This window comes from Bacillus rossius, chromosome 15 (genome assembly GCF_032445375.1).
Source record: "Bacillus rossius redtenbacheri isolate Brsri chromosome 15, Brsri_v3, whole genome shotgun sequence".
Classification (NCBI taxonomy): Eukaryota; Metazoa; Arthropoda; class Insecta; order Phasmatodea; family Bacillidae; genus Bacillus; species Bacillus rossius.
Window position 1 is genome coordinate 35,199,600 of NC_086342.1, and position 22,717 is coordinate 35,222,316.

General features: G+C 33.5%; 1 protein-coding gene across 1 annotated transcript in view; it reads right to left on the bottom strand.

Annotated features, from left to right (window-relative positions):
- Positions 1 to 22,717, bottom strand: part of LOC134539674 (cytoplasmic dynein 2 heavy chain 1) — a 446,052-nt gene that overhangs the window by 198,977 nt on the left and 224,358 nt on the right. The window contains exons 42-44 of the mRNA XM_063381862.1: positions 19,925 to 20,132; positions 16,662 to 16,768; positions 9,469 to 9,647 (exon numbers count right to left, since the gene is read on the bottom strand). Coding sequence (XP_063237932.1) covers positions 9,469 to 9,647; positions 16,662 to 16,768; positions 19,925 to 20,132 — 494 coding nt within the window. The remainder of the gene's footprint in view (positions 1 to 9,468; positions 9,648 to 16,661; positions 16,769 to 19,924; positions 20,133 to 22,717) is intronic.

Genomic DNA, 22,717 nt, shown 5'->3' on the forward strand with positions numbered 1-22,717 from the left:
AAAATAAATACGAGTAAACAATTTTTTTAAATGCTACAAAGTGCTAAAAATCCAAAATGGAAAATGCTATAAAATGCTAAAAAGCACATAATAGATGACATAAATAAAATTTTTAAATGTTCTTTTCATACACCTTTAGTTATGACTGTGTTAATTTTTCCTGTTTTAATACTATTGTTGCCAAACATTGTTACTATTATCGAGTTTTTAATGTTGTTATTATTAAATCTCTACTGGCTGCTAAATAGTGTTATAGCATGTTATTCGTGTTATTTTCTAAGTCAAAGTACTGAACTTTTTGTCAGTAGGATTGCACATGAAAAGAATATACGTTTATCTATGGGTCAATGTTTTATAAAATACCTAATAACGGTTTGTTATAAATATGGTTTTCGGCCCCCTCGAAATGACTAAAATGGTTCTTTCAGAGTGCTGTTATGGAAAAAATACCAACCCGAGTGCATAAAAGTGGTAAGGTTCTTGAAGTGCGTGGAAGTGTCATGTCGATCGTCTTCACGTTTCAGCCAAACCAAATGGAAAAGAAAGCATCAGCGAGGGAGTTACCTGCAAGTCTTAATTAATTTTGTTTCCTACAGCAACCCACAATTACAAATTTAGTTCTTAACTTTAAAGTATTGTATAGCTATGTTTAACTATGTTTAACTAAGCTGCCCAGTCGAGCAAATAGTGCACTACCTTTAAATAATAAATTACCGTAAAGCATTATCGCATCTTTGTATCATTAAGATCTGCGCTGTGTTGCACCGTACGTGAGATTGTTTTCGACCAATGTTTTCGGAACGGCACGAAGATTTCCAGGCCGTTGCTATCTGCGGAGCAGGCAAGGCGGGACGTGTCGATTACAAGGTCGCTGAGCTCTAGGGAGTCGACCCGCCAAGACGTCGCGGCCCTACAGTAGCCGCCCTTCCCCATGTAGACTTTCGTGTGTCTGGACGTGACCCGATACATGCGTCACTGTTCAGTTTCACCAAAAAGGCAGTTTCCACAAGAATTATTAATGAAATATTACAAGCTTTCTTTAAACTTTGGGGAGTTGTAATATATTTCCAGACGCGCGAGAAATATTTGCCTTAGTTAACTATGTTGTATTGTAAAGTTCTGAGATGTTGATATTGAATTGAATGTTATTGTGGTGTTGAGTTAATAGCGATAGGCAATTCTGTTTTCCAACCAGGCTTGATCTACACCCTTCCAATATTTTCCCCTTGCACTTCGCATACAAGAGCTATCATGAAAAACTATACAGCATTTGCAAGTATTGTAACAATTTGTTTTGCTGTAAAATGACATCAAATTTGGTCAGTTATTGCTACTCAAACACTATGCATTAACACATTAACATTCGTGTTTACTTGGCAAAATATGTTATGAACACAATGTAAATAAATATAATTCCTTAACAGTCATTATGCTATTTTTGTCTACCAAGCATATGTCCTACTAAATGTTATATCTTTTGCAAAACACTTTTTATATTTTATACTACATATATTTCATAAATGTAGAGTTACTTTTTTTTTTTACAGAAAAGAATTGGATCCAGTAATTTTTATTTTTTTTTCATGCCATATGAAGTCATGTATTTAGATTGCTTGAAACAGATTTCCACAATCCATACATTAAATAAATCACTATTTACGTAGACATAAACATTAAAAATTTATTTTCCCCTATCCTTCGAATTATAAAATGAGGTACCCAATTAACACAGAACAATATCAACGTCTTGATACATTTTTGAACCAATATGAAACAACTATATGAAACAATTTAGGATGTTATTAATATAATTTTTATTGGTATTCTCAAATCATTCACAATTGAACAGACAGTTATAAACATTAATTTTGATAACCGATGAAATTAGCATTAGAATGCATGTTAAAAATAGTTATCAAACCACTGCTCATTTAGTTTATCGTAGGCTAACCTGTTAGGCTCGGCCTACAGGCGCCGGTAGATTCCGAAGTGTGTTTATATACATACATATGTAACACATACACACAAAATTTGTATATAAAGCATTATAAATACTTTCAAATTTTTCAAAAAAATAAAAGTTCAATAATTTTCCCCATATTAGGACCAAAATTTTAGTTGAATTCACAAGATTTACAAAAATTTTGAAAGGTCCGATATTGTATTGACTAAGTGTGTAATAAATGTGTTGTTTCGCAAGCATATTTTGGTCAGCCATAGCAATAATCAGTGGAGGTTTCAAAGAGGGGGGATGGGGAAAAATTCCCCCCCCCCCCCTCCATCATAAGAGCCAAACATTACAGAAAAATGCAATACTGTTTATTCATATCAACACAAAAATATTTGCAAAAAGAAATGCCGGAAGTATATTTTATATCACTAATAAGAATTTTAGACATTTTTCAAGGGATTTATCACTATGAAGTTGGCAACTTTGTTTGGTATCTTTACTATATATGGTTGAGTATCTTACTTTCCAAATTTATCCTTTTTTCGAAGAATTTTTCAATATGAATTTGGTAAAAAATGCTTGGCAACTGTAGTGTCCGAGTACCCTACTTTAGTACCAAAACACCTTTCATTGAAGTCAACACAAGTTCCCCTTCCCCCAAGACTCAAAACCGATTCCTCCTCCCTAAAGACTCATCTCTGGATCCGCCCCTGGCAATAAGTGTTTGTTTGTCGCATCAAATTTTTTGGATGATATTTATAAAGTTTTAGATGATATTTGGAAAGTTTTAAATAACAATAAATGGTTTTAACACTCTACGCACTAAGAGCATACATGTTTGTTGTCCCTTAATCCCTATTTTTCACCCTTTGCAGCAATGATTGGTATCAAAAATTTAGTCAGCCAAACATTTTACATAATATTTAGAATGGTTAAAACCACTTTGATTTTATAGCATGTCTACTAACGGATTAATAATTTTTCCCCCCTAACATTGTGCTCATAGGCGTGCGCAGGACTTCAGTATTGGTGGTGCCAGATTACACAATAGCCCTGTCATTCACGGACCCCGAGCCTAAGGAAAAATTTGGATTTGAAAGCGCAAAATGGTGCTATTTAAGGTGTTTCCGAACAAAAACATTAAATACACAGATGTAAAAATATTAACATTTTTTATGACAAATTAGGGCTTTGAACGTTATAATCACCAGGAAAACTACTAAAATATTTACAGTTTTAAGCTTTGTTGAGCCATAAAGTTAATTGCACAAATTGTTTGCACGGAATTCATATGCTGGTGGCTTTGAAAAACCGTACTTACATGTTTTCTGTAGACGCCAAATAAAGGCTAGAAAAAACATCCTCAAATGTTAAGTTTTAAAATCAACAAATCAAGGGAGTTTTTTTTTTAACATACCTTAAATATGTAAAATATTAAAATAATAAAAATACACAAATAAGAGTGGGCAAAAGTTTTAACTTTTGGAATACAACAAAAATATTTTGTCGGCTACTGCATATAAGTCATCGAGTAAGCCTATCCTTTTAACTAACTAAACTCTCTCTCTTTTTTTTAAATAAACCCCGGCGGACGGCGGCTATTATTCCGTGCGCCTGCAGAGTGGAGTGAACAGTGGACACCGAGCGCGCATTCTATGTAATTCGAGGAGAACTAGGAGAAGTATTTACTTTTCAGAAGTTTCGTAGCCGCGGCCCGCGTGTACAACACAAGTAATTGCAACTGGCTTGTTTCCGTGTGTATAGTTGGTTCGATTGATAATTGATATACTGATAGTGTTATGAGCACATATCTGTAACTTGACACGATTGGAAAACATATATTTTTTTTTTTTTGGAAATAATACGGATTTTTGTAAGTATGTATTATTTCTGCTTGTAAAAAAACAAAATAACGTTAACCCTAATGGTGGTGCCAAGGCACCTGTGGCACCTACCGTGCGCACGCCTATGATTGTGCTGCAACAGTCGTATCAAAAATAGTTCTTCGATTCGGCCACAGTTAAATGGGGGGCTCTGAATCACTGAAAACTCCTCAACAAAATCAACGATGAATCACAGGCATTACAACAAACAGTTGTCACAAGTCAAGTAGCCAATGAGCAGGTGACATTTTTCGAGTCCGTAGAGGATTGTTGAGACTATCCTACAGGTCATTGGCAACGCGCCCTTACGCGCATGGTTAATACCCGGCATGAGTAGAGTGTAAGACAAAACTAGGTCCTCATCTAACCGCGCACACTTAGATTTAACTCAGGATAGGGTGAAAAATGTTTACTAATTTTCCAGTCCTAAAAGTCACCAACGAAACGCCAGAAAAATAAATAAATAAATAAATAAGCTCACGAATATTTTTCGTGAATGATGGCGAAGCTGATACTTTGGAAACGTTACCAGCAGATATTAAATTATGTTTAAATATTAATCACGTAGCTTACTTCTTAAAATTGCATTCATGTAAACTGATTTTCTGTGAGACTATGTTGAGTGTTTTCTGCTGCACTTATTTTTCTGAAAAAAGTCTATTGTGGCTTAATAACTTTGTTAACATTGATGCCTGTCATAAAAAAAAATTCAAACGTAATTATACGGATATATTTTGAGTATAGTTTATGAATGATTCACGCATAGCTGAAAAATAAAATGTTTACACTTTTACACATCTTTTTGTTGTCACATTGCGTCCATCGCGTCGTACATACGCAACTCTGAAAAATAAATGTACCGTAAAAAAGCTATAATAAAATAATCTCTTATCTTTCTTTAATCTTTTTTCTAAGCGCTCTAATGGCTTTCGATAGTTTTGTTCTTTTGTGTACTCTGCTTGGTGGAGGTTTCTTCGGCATTTTATTCCTGAATAAATCTCACGCTTACAACAAAAAACAACTAGCTAAATCACTGTGCTAAATAATAACAGAGAATAACCATTCAAATATATGCCGAGCTAGACCAAACACGTTCTCTTGTCTACTGAAAATGAGTACGTTGACCTTCATACCAGTTTCCCGCGATATCCCGTCTCACCTTCGTAAACAGCAGACAGCTGTGGCAGGGTGGGGTCGAGAGAAAGCACTGGCTGCAAAAAGTTTGGGAAACTGTCGCAAGGTGTCACTACTGTCCAGCGCGCTTCATAATTCCTCGTATCCGAGCTTGCACGCTGCTCAAACTTCAAAAGCTATGTTTGTACTTTAGGTCCGACTGCAGTAAGCTAAAGACTAAAATAAATTCAATCATTCAGCTGACATATAAGTAGGCGTTTGAATTACAAATGAAAACGTGAATGTTATTAAATTCGTAAATGAATATCACGCAATATTGTAGCAGCTCATTTATTAAAATTCAAATTGTAAATACGTTAAATTAATAATGATTACAGATAAAATAATGGTCACAGTCATATCTCCCGTGTCTGAAAATTTATCTGCGAAAGTTTTACCACTGAATTCTTTATAGTTTTTTAGTAAAGCTTGAATTTAAAAAATTCACGAAAATCAGCAATAACTTAATTAAAATAAAAAATAAATAAATTTTACACCAGAATGGTTTAAATCTTCTCTAGCAGCTGAATCATTAACAAATATATTGTTTTTTTTTAATACGATGCTGGTGCACCAATCCCCTTTGGTGCTAAACAAACTTTCTGAGAGCACTGTAGCTGTTGCAAACACTTCATTGATAGTTGATGTAGAGTATAATTAGGGCTGATCGGTTGACCGAATTTTCGGTTCGGTTCGGTCATTTTAGTAAAAACCGAAGCCGAAACGAATTCCCAGAAAAAACCGATGATTCGATTTTTATTAGGGCATTAAAAACTAACTTCAAGTATCTACCAAATAATGTATTTAACATTCATATTGGATAAAAAACGTACCGCTTGCATAATACATCAAAACACATTTAAGACGCATGCTAAGTTTTTCACTATAAAACGTTTAAATCATCTATTCTCTTAATGTTCGCCATTTTAACCATGGGATAGTAAAGTCTAAGCGTTTCTTACAGTTCACTATTTCCTATGTTTAACGTCGGAAGTTTCTGTCGGAATACTACTATTTTCTCTTAAATATATGGTTTTTTCTTATTTAAAGGATATATCACTTCCGTTACTAAAATAATATTTATTTAATTCCGGTTCGTAAGCTGAAACGGTAGAAGTTTCGTAGCATTGCTTAGTTCCGTCCGTATTCTGCAGGGCGCTCACGACGCATGGCGTCACTCAGTTCTATTTTCACATCACAGAATGCGCTATATGTGCGCTAGGATCGATTAGTTGCCTTCCAAGTTCCGTTCCAAATGGCAGTTGGAGAATGAATGTGCATGTCGTCAGACCCTTCAGATGTATTTTGTTTTCTATTCGCGCGTGATTATTGCGGCTTTGCGTCGTTATAGTCTAGAGTATTTGATTTCTCGTAAAATAAAAATTATTTTTTGCCACTACGTCTTGGTAATTGGAGGCAACTATGAACATCTGTGACGAAGGAATTAAAAATAATACCGCCCGTGTTCCGCAAAGATGATGATGTTACGCACGTGACGGAAAAAAAATCCTAGTAAATACCGCATACTAAATATGAATACTTTACTTGTGTATTTTGAAAATATGGTCATTATGATTCATTCTGCCTTTAATGCACTGGTAGGTTAAGACGTTTTCTTGGTTAAGACGTTTGTTTATGTTGGCTTGTCCATTAACTCCCGGCATAGAGGCTACAGTAGGAAGTTTTTATTTGTATATTGCTTTTAATCACATTATTGCTATTGAATTTTATTCCAGTACATTTCATAAATTCAAGCTGGCAACAAGGTTAATGTAATACTAATTATTAATGTTCTAAACTGTTTTGTTCTGTTCCTTTTTACACATATGGTTAGGGGCCGGAAAAATTCGCAATTTGCGATAGATGCGATTTTTTTGCGAATTTTGAGGTTAGATGCGATTTTTTACTAATTGTTGTTATAAATGCTATATTTGCGAAATCGCGGTAAAATTACCATTATCGGGCGAAAAACCACTATAGAATGCAACAAAATGGCTTGAACACACATTCCTCAAAGTATTGTTTTTGAAAATAACCACCATAACACAATTACAGTAAACAATAGCTTCTGACAAGGCTTGTTGAAGGAATAAAATCCGAATCCTAACCTTAACTTAGAAAACATTCCTTAACCAAATATCACGCCTGATAGTATAGAATAAGTAATTTTGTAAATTTAGTGTTTACGATTTACTCAAGTTACCGTTGAATGTTTAGAAAAGAATGTTCACACTACTTATCGACGCAGTTATTTTGTTTTGATAGATCACGCCACGTTCGCCATTGCATCGTGTGTTGCCTGTTCATGAAGAGTATCCAACCTAACAAAACAAATTTCCCGGGAAGCGCTTCACGGAAACCAACAAAACTAGAAAATATCTAGGTCGTTGACGGGATCGTAGTGAACTTGCAAAGATAAAAATGAAAATATTTTAAATGCTCAAAACTACTACAAATATTTTAGTACGCGGTTTTTTTTACATTTGTTGATAATCACTTTAGTTTTCAAATTTTTTTTCTGATCAATATTTTACATAGAGACAAATCATACATTTTGTGGTGCACGTTTAGCGTACTGAAGTTGGCCAACTTGAATTGTCTGTTTGTTTTCATTTGAAATTACTAGTGCTCAAACGTTTGTTTACAAATACCGTTTAATGATTTTGGTTTGTGTTAAAATTCGTCATAATGGGTATAAACACTATTACAACTTCTTGTATTGTTATGTAACTTTAATATCTTAAGCAAATTTCTCAAAAATAGATGCTAATTTCTGGAAAATAGATGCTAATTTTCAACATCATAAATGCTAATTTTGTAATAAATAGATGCTAATTTTTCCAGGCCCTACATATGGTTGTTTCAGTAGCATATAAACTTATTTATAAATACAAATAGTAGTTGAAAATAACTTTTATATTGCTGAGAAAGTGACTCCCCTAAGAAATTAAACTTTTGCAAGATATTGCAAGTAATCAAATACTATAGTGGAATTTTTTTTGGTATGACAGCTCAAAGAAAAATTTTGAAGTAGTGACCGAACCGAACCGAAAACCGACATTTTTAACAAAAAACCGAGCCGAGCCGAACCGAACTGAAAATGTGGGAACCGATCAGCCCTAAGTATAATAATATAGTCCTTATAACCATGTTAGTGAAGGTATTGAAATTTCAGAATTTTCCTTCCTCAAATATTTTTTTCAAACATTTGTACCTGAATTTAAAATTTTTCGAGTCCTACAGTTTTATATGATATTTAAGAATTTGAGTGGCCAATCATAAAGTTTTAAAACATCATATTGCGGAAGATTAATTGCCAAATAGGGATTTACACCCACTACTATGCACAGAGCTCTAAAGCAAGGGAACATCCCAGCCAGGTGCTCATAAGTTTAAGTCATGCTACGATGTTGTGATCAAATCCACTATCTTCACAGCCACCGAAACAAAATAAATATAACACTGAATCACATGTCAACTAGTGGGGTTAGCATTAGATTAGATACTATACACAAGTCCCGCATTTAATTTTGATTGCGCGAGTAAATTTTTAATTTCAGTGGCCGGCTTACTAGGCCTGTCACGTCCTACACTAGGCCGGTAGGACAGCCATGTGAGGTTGTAGTCCGAGCAGCATAGCAGCTATTACAGACGTCTCAACAATGCCTACGAATATTTGATCGTGAGTCTCCCACCAATTATGGAGGTGAGTAGCCAGTAGCATTTCCTCTACAAGATCTCCTCTGCCCGAAGCCATCGGACCCTGTAGGGAGTCGGGCTGTGTTCCACTACCTGGCACTCGGCGTTAAGAGTCACTGGCTTCTTTTCCGTAGCGGGTACCCCTGGCCAGGCAACTTAAGATTGGGTTTTTTTCCCCCGTAATTTTGGGGGAAAATATATATTTTTGGGAACTTTTTGGAAAGCGTAATCCTCGGAAAATTTTTGAAGGAAATTTTGGTACCGGGGAAATAGGGAAGTATTTTTATGGCCGGGAAAATTTATATTTTGTAGTGGTATATATTTAAGAAATTCATAAAATTATGCCCTCGTAATTGTACTTTTGTCACTCACTAAACCACATAATAGCTCTCTTATCTATTTCTTAAGTTACTATACCATCTAATGGTTTATTTTATGTATCGTGTAAAGTAAATATATCTATAGCCTGACCAGAAAAATTAAAATCCTCACCATGTTGCGGTAAATCAATAGAACAATAAAAAAAAGCACGAATAATGCTAATGTGGCACCCCTACAGCAGGTTTATTTTTATTTTTCTCGTCAGGCTATGTGCTTTCATTTACAAATTAAAAATTTTGTTTTATGTCGGCCTACTATAATTTTTTGACATGTACTTTAATTTTACAGCCCTTAACACATAATTCCACCTCTTCAAGTTAGCAAAATTCATAATTTGTAATAGTTGAAAGGAATAGGTAGGGAAGGTAGGTCCGCACCGACCTGCTTGGCGAACTCGTCCCTGCAGGGGGGGGTCAGGTTGCCGCCCAGACCGCTGACGAGGGCGACGGTGAAGTGGGCGCGGGTGGAGACCCCGTGCAGCTGGGACAGCCCGCTCTGCACCAGCCCGACCAGGGACGTGCCGACCACCAGCTCCCCGCGCTGCACCACCCAGTCCACCGCTGCAACAGCATTGCCGTGTATTCCCTCCCTCCAACCTGACTCAGGGTAGGAAATTAAATATGCTGCATTTTGGATTGAGTAGTTTGGACCGTCTCCGGGTAAAAGGTAACAAGTCAAGAGGAGAAACAACTCTTATATAAAAATTGAATTTAAATACTTAAATTTTTCTTGCATTATTCTTTTATTTACCAACATATTTACCAACATAGTTAGCAATGATTAAAAATTCATTACATATTCTAAGTATACTTAAAAGTTTAAGTGACTTGTTCTCTAAAAATCACCAAAATGTGACTTTTACCTTTTACCCGGAGACCGTCCGTTTATAAGTAGAACAAGATTATACGGTAAATTGCGATAAAACCTAAATATCACCGATAAAGCATGTTAAGGCACCGCCTAATACCAAAATGTAAGTTATACACCATATAGCACCGAAATGCAAGTTATATCATGGAATGAAGTAGCATTTAATCAAATCTTAATTCAAATCATAAAAAAGTTAATCTTTTAATGTTTGGAATTCAAGGAATATCTCCATTTCCGGACAAAAAATTGTACCAAAGTGCATGGATCAGAAAAATTAATTAATTTTGTTTTGTCGCGAATATCTTATTGCATCACTTTTAAACCACAAATGCTCGTTAATTAATTGTTATTGTTCTGAATGCATCTGTTTTAAACCAATTTATTACAAATTATTTTATCCTAAAAATGCAGAACGTAAATTTTACCACAGTTTTGGTGGAGTACTTATTAAACAACTGCATCTATAAAAATTAAAACAATAACAATGAAAATCCTCTGTTTTAAAAACGAAATTGGACTAAAAATAAAACCATAAAATCTTGTCTCTATTTATAAAACTTTTCTCTCACTTAAGGCTTGGTCTTAAATCCTGAGTTGGTTATTTCAATTTTTTGTCATTACTATTATTAACTGAGGAATTTTGTTGTAATTTATTCTGATATATCTCTTCCATTTGTGGTAGGGTTACAAATTTTCTTATCAGTATTTAATAAACTTTATCGAGCTGTAAAAGTTCAATGTAAATGTTTATATTAATGAACACTTGAGAGACAGGTTGATAATTGATAATTTTACTAAATATCTATTTTAAAAAAATGAGACCGAACATCAAATGCAAGTGCGCTATTGTGTCAAATTTTCAGGAAAATTCCTAGTTAGCTGTAATGACAAGAAAATGAAATAACTAACAAAATGTGTCGGACAGAACCTTAAATTTCTAAATTTGTTTGTGTAAAAACATATAATTAATTTAGTAGAATGCCTGAAATAATAAAATTTTCCCAGTAAAGTTATTGGTGTTTAGTATTGAATAAATTTGTTTGGGAATGATTAAAACTGTAATGATACCATCAATACTATTTTATGATCTTTGAAAATCTCTTTATGAATAATCTCTTAACGAAGGCAAAGTTTCTATTAAAATTTTAATGTAAAAAGCAACATGCCATATTTTGTTCATATCACTACCCGTTAAAAATTTTGTTTAACCCCTTAACATATTAACCTGAGTATATTCGTTTTTTTACATTTGGCACGTAATTATTAACCCGAGTTTACTCGTTCGACTAACAAATACGTGCGTCTGATTATATTATTTCGAGTTTTCTCGAATGAGTTACATGAGCTCTCGCTAGATGTCGTGGTAGGTATTTTCAGCCTTTGAAACAGACTTCCAGTAGTTTTATGTTACCCACTAGATGTCAGGGCAGATTTGATCCATCACGGTAGCCTACTTACACGCGTTCGCCGTTTGTGTTTGAAAAATTGTACATTAGATGTCTCTAATAGTACTATTATGAATTTATGATGTTCCCGCCAATGTTTATATATTTTAGCTGAGGTGTCAACATTACTGTAATGTGAATAATATAAATTGTTCAAAATGAGTGATTCCGACAGTGAAGGAAGCGACGTGAGTGATCTTGATAAATTGGGATCTGATAGTAGCGACAATTATAATGACATTTCAAGCTCAGAAGAATCAGGTAGTGAAGAGATATCTGGCAGAATGTGGTGTCAGATAAACTGTAGTTTGCCAACTATCTCTCCTCCAAGATACCCATTTACAGGTAAACCAGGCGTCAATGTAAATGTAAATGTTGACGATAATTTTCTTCGTTATTTTCTCTTATTTTTTGATAATGATTTGGCTGAACTCATAGCTACAGAAACGAACCGTTTTGCATCACAGTACATTCAAACACATCCTCAAACAAAATGGAAACCAACAAACAAAGAGGAAATCTATGTTTTTCTTGCACTAGTTGTGGCTCAAAGCATAGTCAAAAAACCTACATATCAAATGTACTGGGCTAAGAACCCAATATTTGACACACCATTTTTTAGGAAAACCATGCCATTTCGCAGATTTGTTCAGCTGAAACAGTTTCTTCATTTTGTGGATAATGAGTCATATGATGCAGCCACCCATCCAAACCCTAAACTGAACAAAATATGGCCTATATATATTCATCTGCAAAATAAATTTTCTGAACTTTACACTCCAGAAAAAGATGTCACAGTAGATGAAAGCCTTATGTTATATAAAGGGCGTCTAGGTTGGAAACAGTACTTACCTCTCAAAGGGGCGCGGTTCGGAATAAAGTCATTCATGTTATGTGAATCGTCAAGTGGATATGTATATTCCTTCGTAATTTACACCGGACGAGGAACCAATTTTGATGATGAATACAAAGGCTTGCCAATGTCGTCACAAGTAGTTATGTCATTAGTGAAACCTCTTCTTGGGAAAGGTTATTGTGTCATTACTGACAATTTTTATACCTCACCACAGCTATCAGATATGTTGCTATCACATCGAACCGATTCTTATGGGACTGTGAAAACGACAAGAAAAGAAATGCCACCAGAATTGCGGAAACAAAAATTGCCGAAAGGCAGTGTCATGGCTTTCCAAAGAGGGAAACTATTGGCATTGAAGTGGATGGACAAAAAACCAGTCACAATGTTGTCTACAATCCACAATTCTGAAATGAAAAGTGTTACAATCTATGGACAACAGCACATAAAACCACAAGTTGTGTTAGATTAAAACAGTACAATGGGAGGTGTGGACATTGTTGACCAGCGCACAACAGACTATGCAGTACCCAGGAAGAGGGGGAAAAAATACTATAAGAAGATTTTTTTCCATTTAGTGGACCTAGCAATATGGAATTCATTTTTGTTATATTCAAAGTTGGGAGGGAAGCAGTCACATTTGGAGTACAGAGAGGCTGTTGTCAAAAATTTGATTGAACAGTTTCACAAGCCAACAATGTCGCCAGGACGAGGTAGGCCTGGAAAATCAACGAATCCACTGAGAATGACTGAACGTCACTTTCCAGCTACGATCCCGCCAACTGACAAAAAAAGCAATCCTACACGCCAGTGTGCAATGTGCAGCAGGGTGACAGATGCACGGGGGGAAAAAATACGGCGTGAAACACGGTACATGTGTGAAGACTGTGGTGTGCCACTGTGTGTAGTGCCGTGCTTCAGAGTTTATCAAACAACAGCAGACATTTAGGCAGAAATTAGTTAGGCTTACAGTCAGAGTGAAATGCATTCAAGAATAACTTCACAAATGTCAATACAGACTCGTGACATTATTCAGCTACTGTATTCAAATAAACATTCTTTTATTTATTGTGCTGTGAAAAAAACTGAATGTCTCACATAAAAACTTTGTTTTTTGTAAAGAATGACATCCTTGACATTACAATGATTTTTTTTTGTATTTGTGAATGTTCAGCTATTGCAATTAGTGTATACTGTACAAACCTTGTGAGGTAAATTTTTATACGAAGATCTATTCGGACTGACAACATTTACATATCATATGTACATATTTTGTTTTTTATGTTATTCAGGCAATTTTATAAAAGTAGATGTAATTTTGTAAAAGAAATATGGTATGTTGCAAATGTTATTTCATTGGTTTCTATGTAAGCTTATACTATATCTGGCTAATGTTATAAATATTTTTAGTAATCTTAGTGAATATTAGCACTGACGAGTATACACGGGTTAGTAAACCAGTGTCCATTCAAAATGACATGATGGTGTGATAAATGTGTAATTTTAATGTATTTTGTGTGGTATGTCCATTTGCATATTGAATAGGTAAAATATATTGCTGCACAAATGTGATTTTCAGATAACTACTTTTGAGAAATAATTCTAACCATGCTGAACATTACTAATGTTGTTATAATAACTTCCAATTTGTGTTAAATGTTTTTATCTAAATATTTATCTATTTAATTATATTCCATAAATATTTATAATGTATTTACATATATTTCAGCAATGACGAGTATACTCGGGTTAGTAAAACAGTGTGCATTAAAAATTACATAATTTTGTAAAAAATGTAAAAACGTATGTTTTACATGTGGTACGTTTATTTGCATATTAAAAACAATAGATTACTGCAAAAAAACCAATTTTAAAAAATGGTTTTTTTAGACACATATATCTAGCCATAATATATATGTTAAGGGGTTAAAGATGTGGGATATGCCCCAATCTAGGCCTGTGCGAAGCTTCGACTGAGTCATAAGAAGCTCTTTTTAATAAACAATTTAACTTTATTTGAAGCTTCGGTTGTGATGCTAAGCTTCGTGTCTGATCTAAAGCTTTGTGTTTGTTGCAAAGCTTTAAAACATTGGATGCCTAAAGATTTGCTTATGGAAACATTTAATTCTCTTTTTTTTTGTGTTGTATATGTTTTGAAGACGGCACTCCATTTCCTTTTCTGAATAATCAATACTATTATTTTGCATAGTTATTTTATAATTTTTGTTGAATGCTGTTATGTATAGGGCCCAATTGGTAATCTATCAGTTCAAACATTACAAATGTTTAACAATTAACTTTTTTTTTTACTTCAATCCTGTATTTTTTTTAAATAAGTATAATACAGCTTTGCAGAGAACAATATTCACAATTCAATTTGACTTTGCCAATATTTTAAACATTTGATCTGATATTCGCATCGTATAAAATACCCTCTTTTATCGCATAATCGTCGCACTTGCGTAATTGTTGCACTTATATTTCAGGCCGTCAAAATTGGGATAAAAAAATTATCACGTAAAATTCACATTTTGTATTTGGTCCTGCTATTAGATGTCGAGCACTCTGTGTAGGTATCTTTTCCGTATAAAACAATGTATTTTAAAGTAGAAATGTAATATTTATTCGGATATTAGCACTTACATATTTAATTAACGGAATTATGAAGTTGTCTGACGTGTAAATTTTCTTTTAAAGACTTTTTTAAACGTTATTACCTTTATCTGTTCGTTTTCGTCGTGGCGATGTACCAGTTACAATAATGTAGCCAGCGCTAGTTGGCATCATTCGTGTTTGGTTATGTTGCTTCCCGTATAGAGCGCGCACACGTAGTCGAATATCGATATCTCGCCAAGTGCATGCAACGCGCGCTCTCTGTCAAGTGCCGAGTTAACTAAATTTGATAGTCCGCACTTTTTCGTGGTAAGTCTGTACTTGGACGATAGTTATGCGTTCCGATTCACGTTCGCGTCACAGTTTTGGTTTTTATATTTAAAGTTAAAGAGAGTTTTTTGTTGCATGATTTATTTATTTAAATTTTTCGACATGCTCTTTTAAACTTCACTTTCTAAATAAACGTACTTTCCATGAATGGCTTGTTTTCATGAATAACTTAATCTAACAAAAAAAAAATTGGTTGTCTGTAAAGTCGGTTTACGGATGATAGTTTAACGTGACGTCATAACAAAACATTGATGAAATTATTGATCCAGAAGAAAAGGAAATATCATATTCGGCCTGAGACTGAGCCGTAATAGGTTTTTGCAACCAAACCATTTAGGCATTAAAAATATTATATTCTTTGAGGAAGAAATTTTTTTTAATTTTTCTGTCTTTTGTATGATAAAATCTACCTCTGCATACTTTATGAATAAAATTGAATCAATTTTATTGAATTATCACTATTTTGTATGGATACAAAGAAGGAGTGAAATGAAATGTACAATTTAATTAATAAATGTACTTTTATTTGCTTGCATTAATTCAAATATATTTATTACTTTTGAAATGTTGTGTGCGACGTATTTATTTTTAAAAGTACAAAAAAAATTCGCAGCTGCCAAGATTCGAACCGATAAACTTTAGATTGGAAGTAATCCACACTAACCACACGACCATGAGTCCATTTTGAGAGTAATCGTTTCAGACGGTCTAAATTAATAATATTCCACGCACAATATTTGTTTGAATTTCTTTTAACTAGCATATTCTCTGTTGGACTCGAAATATTTACACGCTCGTGGGCTCATAACTATAATACGGTGTGTGATTTAGTTCATCAAATAATAACTCATGACAAATAATTACCAATTTCAAACTAAAGCGTGAAAAGTATCATACCAGCAATAAATATTTAGTTACACAGCTAAAACAATACTCATACAACACTGTTTAAATATACTGATTTACACTAGTAATTAAAATAATACGTACTTGTAAGAACGCCATTTCCTTGCGAATATACTCCCGTGGCGCGGTGCACAACAATAACTTCGAACCCCGGCCGAGTTCTGTACCGTCCGCAACATACCAGAGAGATGCCACGCATGTAGTGGGACATCGGTAGTGGGACATCCGTAGTGGGACATCCGTAGTGGGACAATTTAGTGCGTGCAGCCAGCGTTCATCAATTAATTAGAAGTTGTCACGTCAAAAAAATTTCTCTCATAATCGTCGCACCCCTACTTTTCAAACTTGATTTTAGAATAAAATGTGCGATGATTATGCGAGAAAACACGGTAACTAGTATTCGCACAGACCTACCCTAGTCAGATAAAAAAAAGAGGCCAACAATTTTGTACTAGATTAATGAATATAGTAGGCATAGCTACTGTCAGTATTACACCCAACAAACAAACAGAAGTGAAAGAAATAACAAAACAATTCCACTTTTGTTTACTTACCTTTGTAGAAATAGTCATCGATGAACTGACCAAGAAACCTTATTGTATTTTCAACCTGAGTTTTGAGCCAGGAAGAAACCAAACCTTTAATATTCATATCTTCATCACTGAAAGAACAAAGACGTTATCATTCAACCATAGTTTACACCATCAACTCCGCTTTGCTTACACAACCTGAGATTCCTTTTGCAATTTGAGGCAACAACTAAAAGTAAGGTCCAATGGATTTGTTAGTTTAACAACATTCAAAGTATGTGAATTTTGTCATATTGCTACTCAATCATTTAGCAACTTATTATGTAAAAGTCATGTACATAAAACATAGCTAAATAAATCTTCAACTACAAAACTTGAGTACATACCATGAAAAATAATGGTTTTGAGAATCTTAGTTGGTTATTCCTTTTCCTCTCATAACAAACATTTTGCAATATTCCACTGCTATTTTTAAGAATTATTTTAATACATTTTACCATTCAATATTTTGGTGTTATTAAAAATTTTCTATTTACATAAATACTACTCACTTACAATGCCAGTATATTAGTCAACAAATTATAAGAACATGTTTTCTTAAAACAGGGAACTTGTTTCACAAAAACATTGTAAATTTAATTAGAATACAAACTTACATTTCTCTAGTGAAATATTAGCTACGAAAACCATTTAAAAACTTGCAAAAAATTGTTTGTTTTAAGATGTCTATGTACCTACATCAGCAAGTTAAACTTGAGATAATAATAACTGCAAAATTCAAACAGCATATAAGTGTGCTCAATAAATTCATAAATAATTACCAGAAATTACTCAAATATGACACTCATTGATTTTCATATGTCCAATTATAACAATTCTGTGACCTTAGGTTTACAAATAATTTTTGTGGAGTTTGATTTTCAATAAATTTGCTTTATTTAATGAACCTAGACTAGGAACAAGATTGAACGGTGAATTGCGACAAAACCAAAATAACACTGTAAAGTATTTCACTGCACCATTAAGCACTAATATGAAACTAAAATCATGAAATTAATAAGCACATTAACAAAACTTTACATATATCACAAAAAAAACTGATAGTTAAATATATTAAATTCAACTAACATAATTTATTCAGTACAAAGTTTGTGCGAAAATTTATCATCTAAATGGGTTGGTAAAAATAATTTTACTTTGTTTCAACTTGTATCTCATAAGAAACTAATTCATTTTGACATTCCTGATACTGGTAATTTTTTCAGACACATGGTGATTATTTTTATTTCGAATAGTTATGACCTTGATGTGATTATTATAATTTATTTTATTTTAAAAGTGTGGCATGTATCAGTCAACATTACATTATTTTGGTGAAATATATATCATGAAAAAAATAATTTTAGGTCACTTTTAATGAATGATAGATTATCTTAATAAATAAAAAGACTTTATAAAAATAAAAGCAACAACACCAAAATGTTCTGTTTTAAAATGAAACTGGCTGTAATACAAAACCATAAAAATCTTTTCTCTAATCATGAATGAATACTGGTCATTTTGGCATTTATTATTTAAGCCAGAAAATGGATGTTGATTCTTATAACATATATACTAGTATTGGAGGCTTAGACTGCAAACAAATCTTGACTTAACGACGAGTATCCACGTGTATCGTGGTGTCAAAGTATTAAAACAAAAGTCCTACGTTTACTTTTTATTTTGGTGCACCTTTTACATTTTTTTTGCTAACTTGTCTTCCATCTTTGGCAAGAATCAAAAAATTTTACTATGTGGCTACTGGAAGTATGTCAACTTGCTTCTTTTGCATACTTGTGCATGACTGGTCAACTTCACAGCTTTTATTGGAGCACTGTACACTCCATGTTCTGTAGCATTTACCACTAGTTAAATGCAGTGTACACCATTGTTTGTGCAGGACATTTATTATTGATAAATATTCCATTGACTATATCTCTCATGCTGTTCATGCATTAATGCTTACTTCTGACAACACTAAGTTACCCAAGATCAGTAGGGACAAGATTTTATGGTTTTATTTCTAGGATAATTTCGTTTTTAAAAAAGGAGATTTCTTTTTTATTGTTTTTATTTTTATATATTGTCTTTATTCATTTTTAAAAAAAAGTGTTTTATTCAACAAGTATGAAACTAAAATATTTATTAAAACTTATTTTACCAAAATAGCCTCATTTGGGTTGACACCTGATGCACTTATACAGTAAAATTATTAGTAATCAGCACATCTAGAACAGAACTACTCAGAAAAAAACAACATTAATCTGAAACTTTTGTGTTTGAAACATGTGCTGTCATTAATGTAAAAAAGCATGTTACTAATGTAACAGATGCAAGATCAAACAATATAATTATTATTATTGTTATTATTATTGTAATCTTTTTTCCCAATCCATTTAGGTCATTCATTTTAGTACGAAATTCATGCTAAATAAATAACATTCAATGATTTTAACATGATAAAACATTGATTTTTTTGTAAGTTAAGTTTCATCAAAAGGCTGATTAATTTATTGTTTTTAGTTAAGTTTTGGTGCTAAATGGTGCATTAACTTGCATTTTGGTGTTATATGTTGTATTGAAATGCTTTGTGGTGTTATTTCTGTTTTATTGCAATTCACCCTACAATCTTGTCCCTACTTATTAGTACACTTACTTTGAATAATGTGATTAAAAACCATTCTGTGACAAGCACAATTTAGAATCCTGTTAGTTCTGCTGAAAGACAATTATTAACTTTCATTATGGCAGAAAACAAAACTTTGAACTTTGCAAAATAATTATCTGTAGTTCTCAAACTATAAACAACTCCTTAATGAAGTAAGAAAGTGAGACCATAAATGTAGTAGCAGAATTTACTAAATCATCAATCTATAATCTCATTTCTCTCTCTAATAGGATGCATCAATGGAAGAAAGTTCAAAAACAAATCTTCCCATACGACACAAAACAATACAGATAATATAATAAAAATAATAAGACAATTTTAATAATAGTAAAATATGAACACCATGTTGAAATTCAAACTAAATACACCTCAAACATAAATGGCAGCTGTATGTATCTGTATGTGTGTGTGTATATGTATGAGTGTATATGTATATGTATATATATATATATATATATATATATATATATATATATATATATATATATATATATATATATATATATATAGGTACATAAAAACATACATATTGTAAAGTAAATAATGCACAACATTACATAGAAATAGCTTACACTCATACCTCAAAAATATCATCCCCATGCGTGACACAGTGGCCGGTGAAGCATAGCTCAAATCATGTGTTTCAAATATGAAGTTGACGTTGGGTCCGAACTGGATCCTCCAACCAGAAGGCAGCGTGAGAAGCCTGTTGTCGTCGAGCACGGAATTCAAGGACTCCACCCACTCAGGGTCGACGTCTCCGTCGCAAACTATCCACGAGTGGACGTCTGGAACAACAAAGGGTTCCAAACTGCAGGAAACAAACTACCTTACTTACCTGAATATAAATCTTACCACTTTAAATAAACTGTGGAAACTAAAAGTTGGGATCAAATTATTTTAGCAAACTTGTATCTTGCCATTGGTAACTGCTTAGTTGAAAATCTACCGGCTCTGCGTCTTATATGTGTCACTTATGCCACTTTAGTCTGGGGCTTCCTGAACCCTGCAGAGTCGTGACAGATGAGGGATGCAGGATGAAGGAGAGGGTGCAAGTGGAGTTTGTCGCTGGGTTGTTTCTGCTTCGCATCACTGTAGCTCTTTCATCCTCCCAGACGACCACCTATCACCGCATTCTTTACTTTTTGAACACAATTTTATTTCTGAGAATTTGTGTTTCAAAAAAGACCATGTAAATCACTCTACTGGTGAAAGAAGTAAAAAACAGTGTCTAGTAAATATGGAATAAATTGAATAAATTAAATAAATTAAATAATGTTCAAGCGCTATATATATTTGAATTGTGATTTGCTAACCGTAATGTCTTTTTTATAAACACATAATCAGGAAACTTGGGGTCGCGTTATATTCAGAGTTGCATTATTTTTTTTGCGTAAATACAGATACACACCATTTTTACATTACTTAAAACAGCATGTGAGTTTAGGTGATTCCAAAAGGTGATGCAACCCCATTGAAGATGGATTTAAAACAGAAGTTCACTACAAAGGACTTAAAATGGGACACTAAGTGACTGAATGTGTAATTTAACTGCTAGAGTGATAGGAATTATTTTTGAGTGCTTCAATAATGTAGGGAAAAGATGAAACCTGACAAGATTTGTTGATTGTATGTTAATTCAGGAATAAATACAACACTGAGTGTATATTAATGTTATCCATATACATAGCTGATGTTTTAATAGAGTTAATGGCTTTAAGTTTGTATATTCTAATGTTGCCTTCCCTATAGAGGCTGTTTGCCTAACATTAAGAACAACACATGTCTATGTGTAGAAGTCGGAAAACATGATTACAAAATAAAATTTAAAAAAAATAAAAGAAATGTAGACCTAACTCACTATGTACCTGCATTTCAGTAGATCATTAAGTTAAACCTAGGTATTACAGATTGTCTGATAGAAATAAAATGATAACAAATAAGTCTGTTTTGTCACTCATATTTAGAGACCTGAAAAAATAGCATTTGCTATAAAGCGAAAAATAACGCGAATTTCGGCCTTTTATTTTGAATAATGCGAATTTCAGTCTTTTGTGCTAAAAATGTGAATTTTAGCATTTTGTTTGGTGTTCTCTTTTTTTTATTTCAATTTCATTAGTACACTTTGACTGCCATTTACTTAATATTAAACCAATTAGGCAATTACTTAAAGTACCTTATAATTACGCAACCCGTTCTTAGTATCAATTACAATGAAAATAAAAGTCGTGAAGCAGAACCAAATCACGTAAGCGTAATTATCGCCATTTGCCACAAACAATGCGTGGCAACGTGCGTGCCGAGCTATTGAATGTAGTTCTTTTGACACGAGAAAGAGTACGCACGGTGTATGCGATCCAGCTATCGAAGTTAGACAACATGCGCGCACTCTGCACAGACACCAAACCAACTAGCTGGACTAGCTCTTGGTTCCTTGGATGTTTGGTGTTTGTTTTAGTTTTGTATTATGTGTACTGCAGAGTGGCGATGGTTGTGGAGTTGATATTTTTTATAAATTTTTTATAAATCCATTTGAGGTATTTTGTTACATAAGGACTGGAGCACGAATGCAGACGTTAGTACGGTTGTACTGTAGGCGGATGTTATCTACTCTGTGGGCAAACGTTTTGTTTACTTTTTTCACTCGTTGGCAAATACAGTAAAATGATAGTACTTACAGAAAGAATGTTCTACTATCTAGAAACAAGCTCATGGTCTGTTAAAATGACCTAGAAATAAAGATTCAAAATATTATGTACCAGGACTAGGTTTTCAATGTGTGTTATTTTTGCGTCCACGATGCCGAAACCAACGGTGCATGTACAGCAACGAGCAGCCGAGTTCAAAAGTGAAGGACTTTATGCCTCTGATTCTCAAACTCTTATGTGCCGTTTTTGTAACTGTGTAATTTCATATGAAAAGAAAGATGCCGTGATAAAACATACAAAAACACAAAAACACATCAACCTTTCGAAAAAACAAAACTCTTCTGAAAATAACAGTATGATTCAAACATCTGTACTTGCCAACCTACATAGTGAAAAAAGGAGGAAATTGGCAGTTGACAATCTTGCAGTTAAAACTACTGAGGCTTTCTCAAAAGCCAACATTCCTTTGGAAAAGCTGGATGATCCTAATTTAAGAGAATGGATGAATGAGTTTATTGAAGGTAAGTTTAATTTCAAATCTGTGACAACTAGGCATGTAGTTCTGTAAAGGATTGAGAAAATAGGGAATTTTAATTGCATTTTCTTCACATGTTTGTTTTAGGGGCTGGAGACTTGCCTTGTGTTAGATCTCTTAGGGAAACATATGTTCCTGTGATAGCACAAGCACACTTCGATGAAATAAAACAATTAGCACAGCATAAATG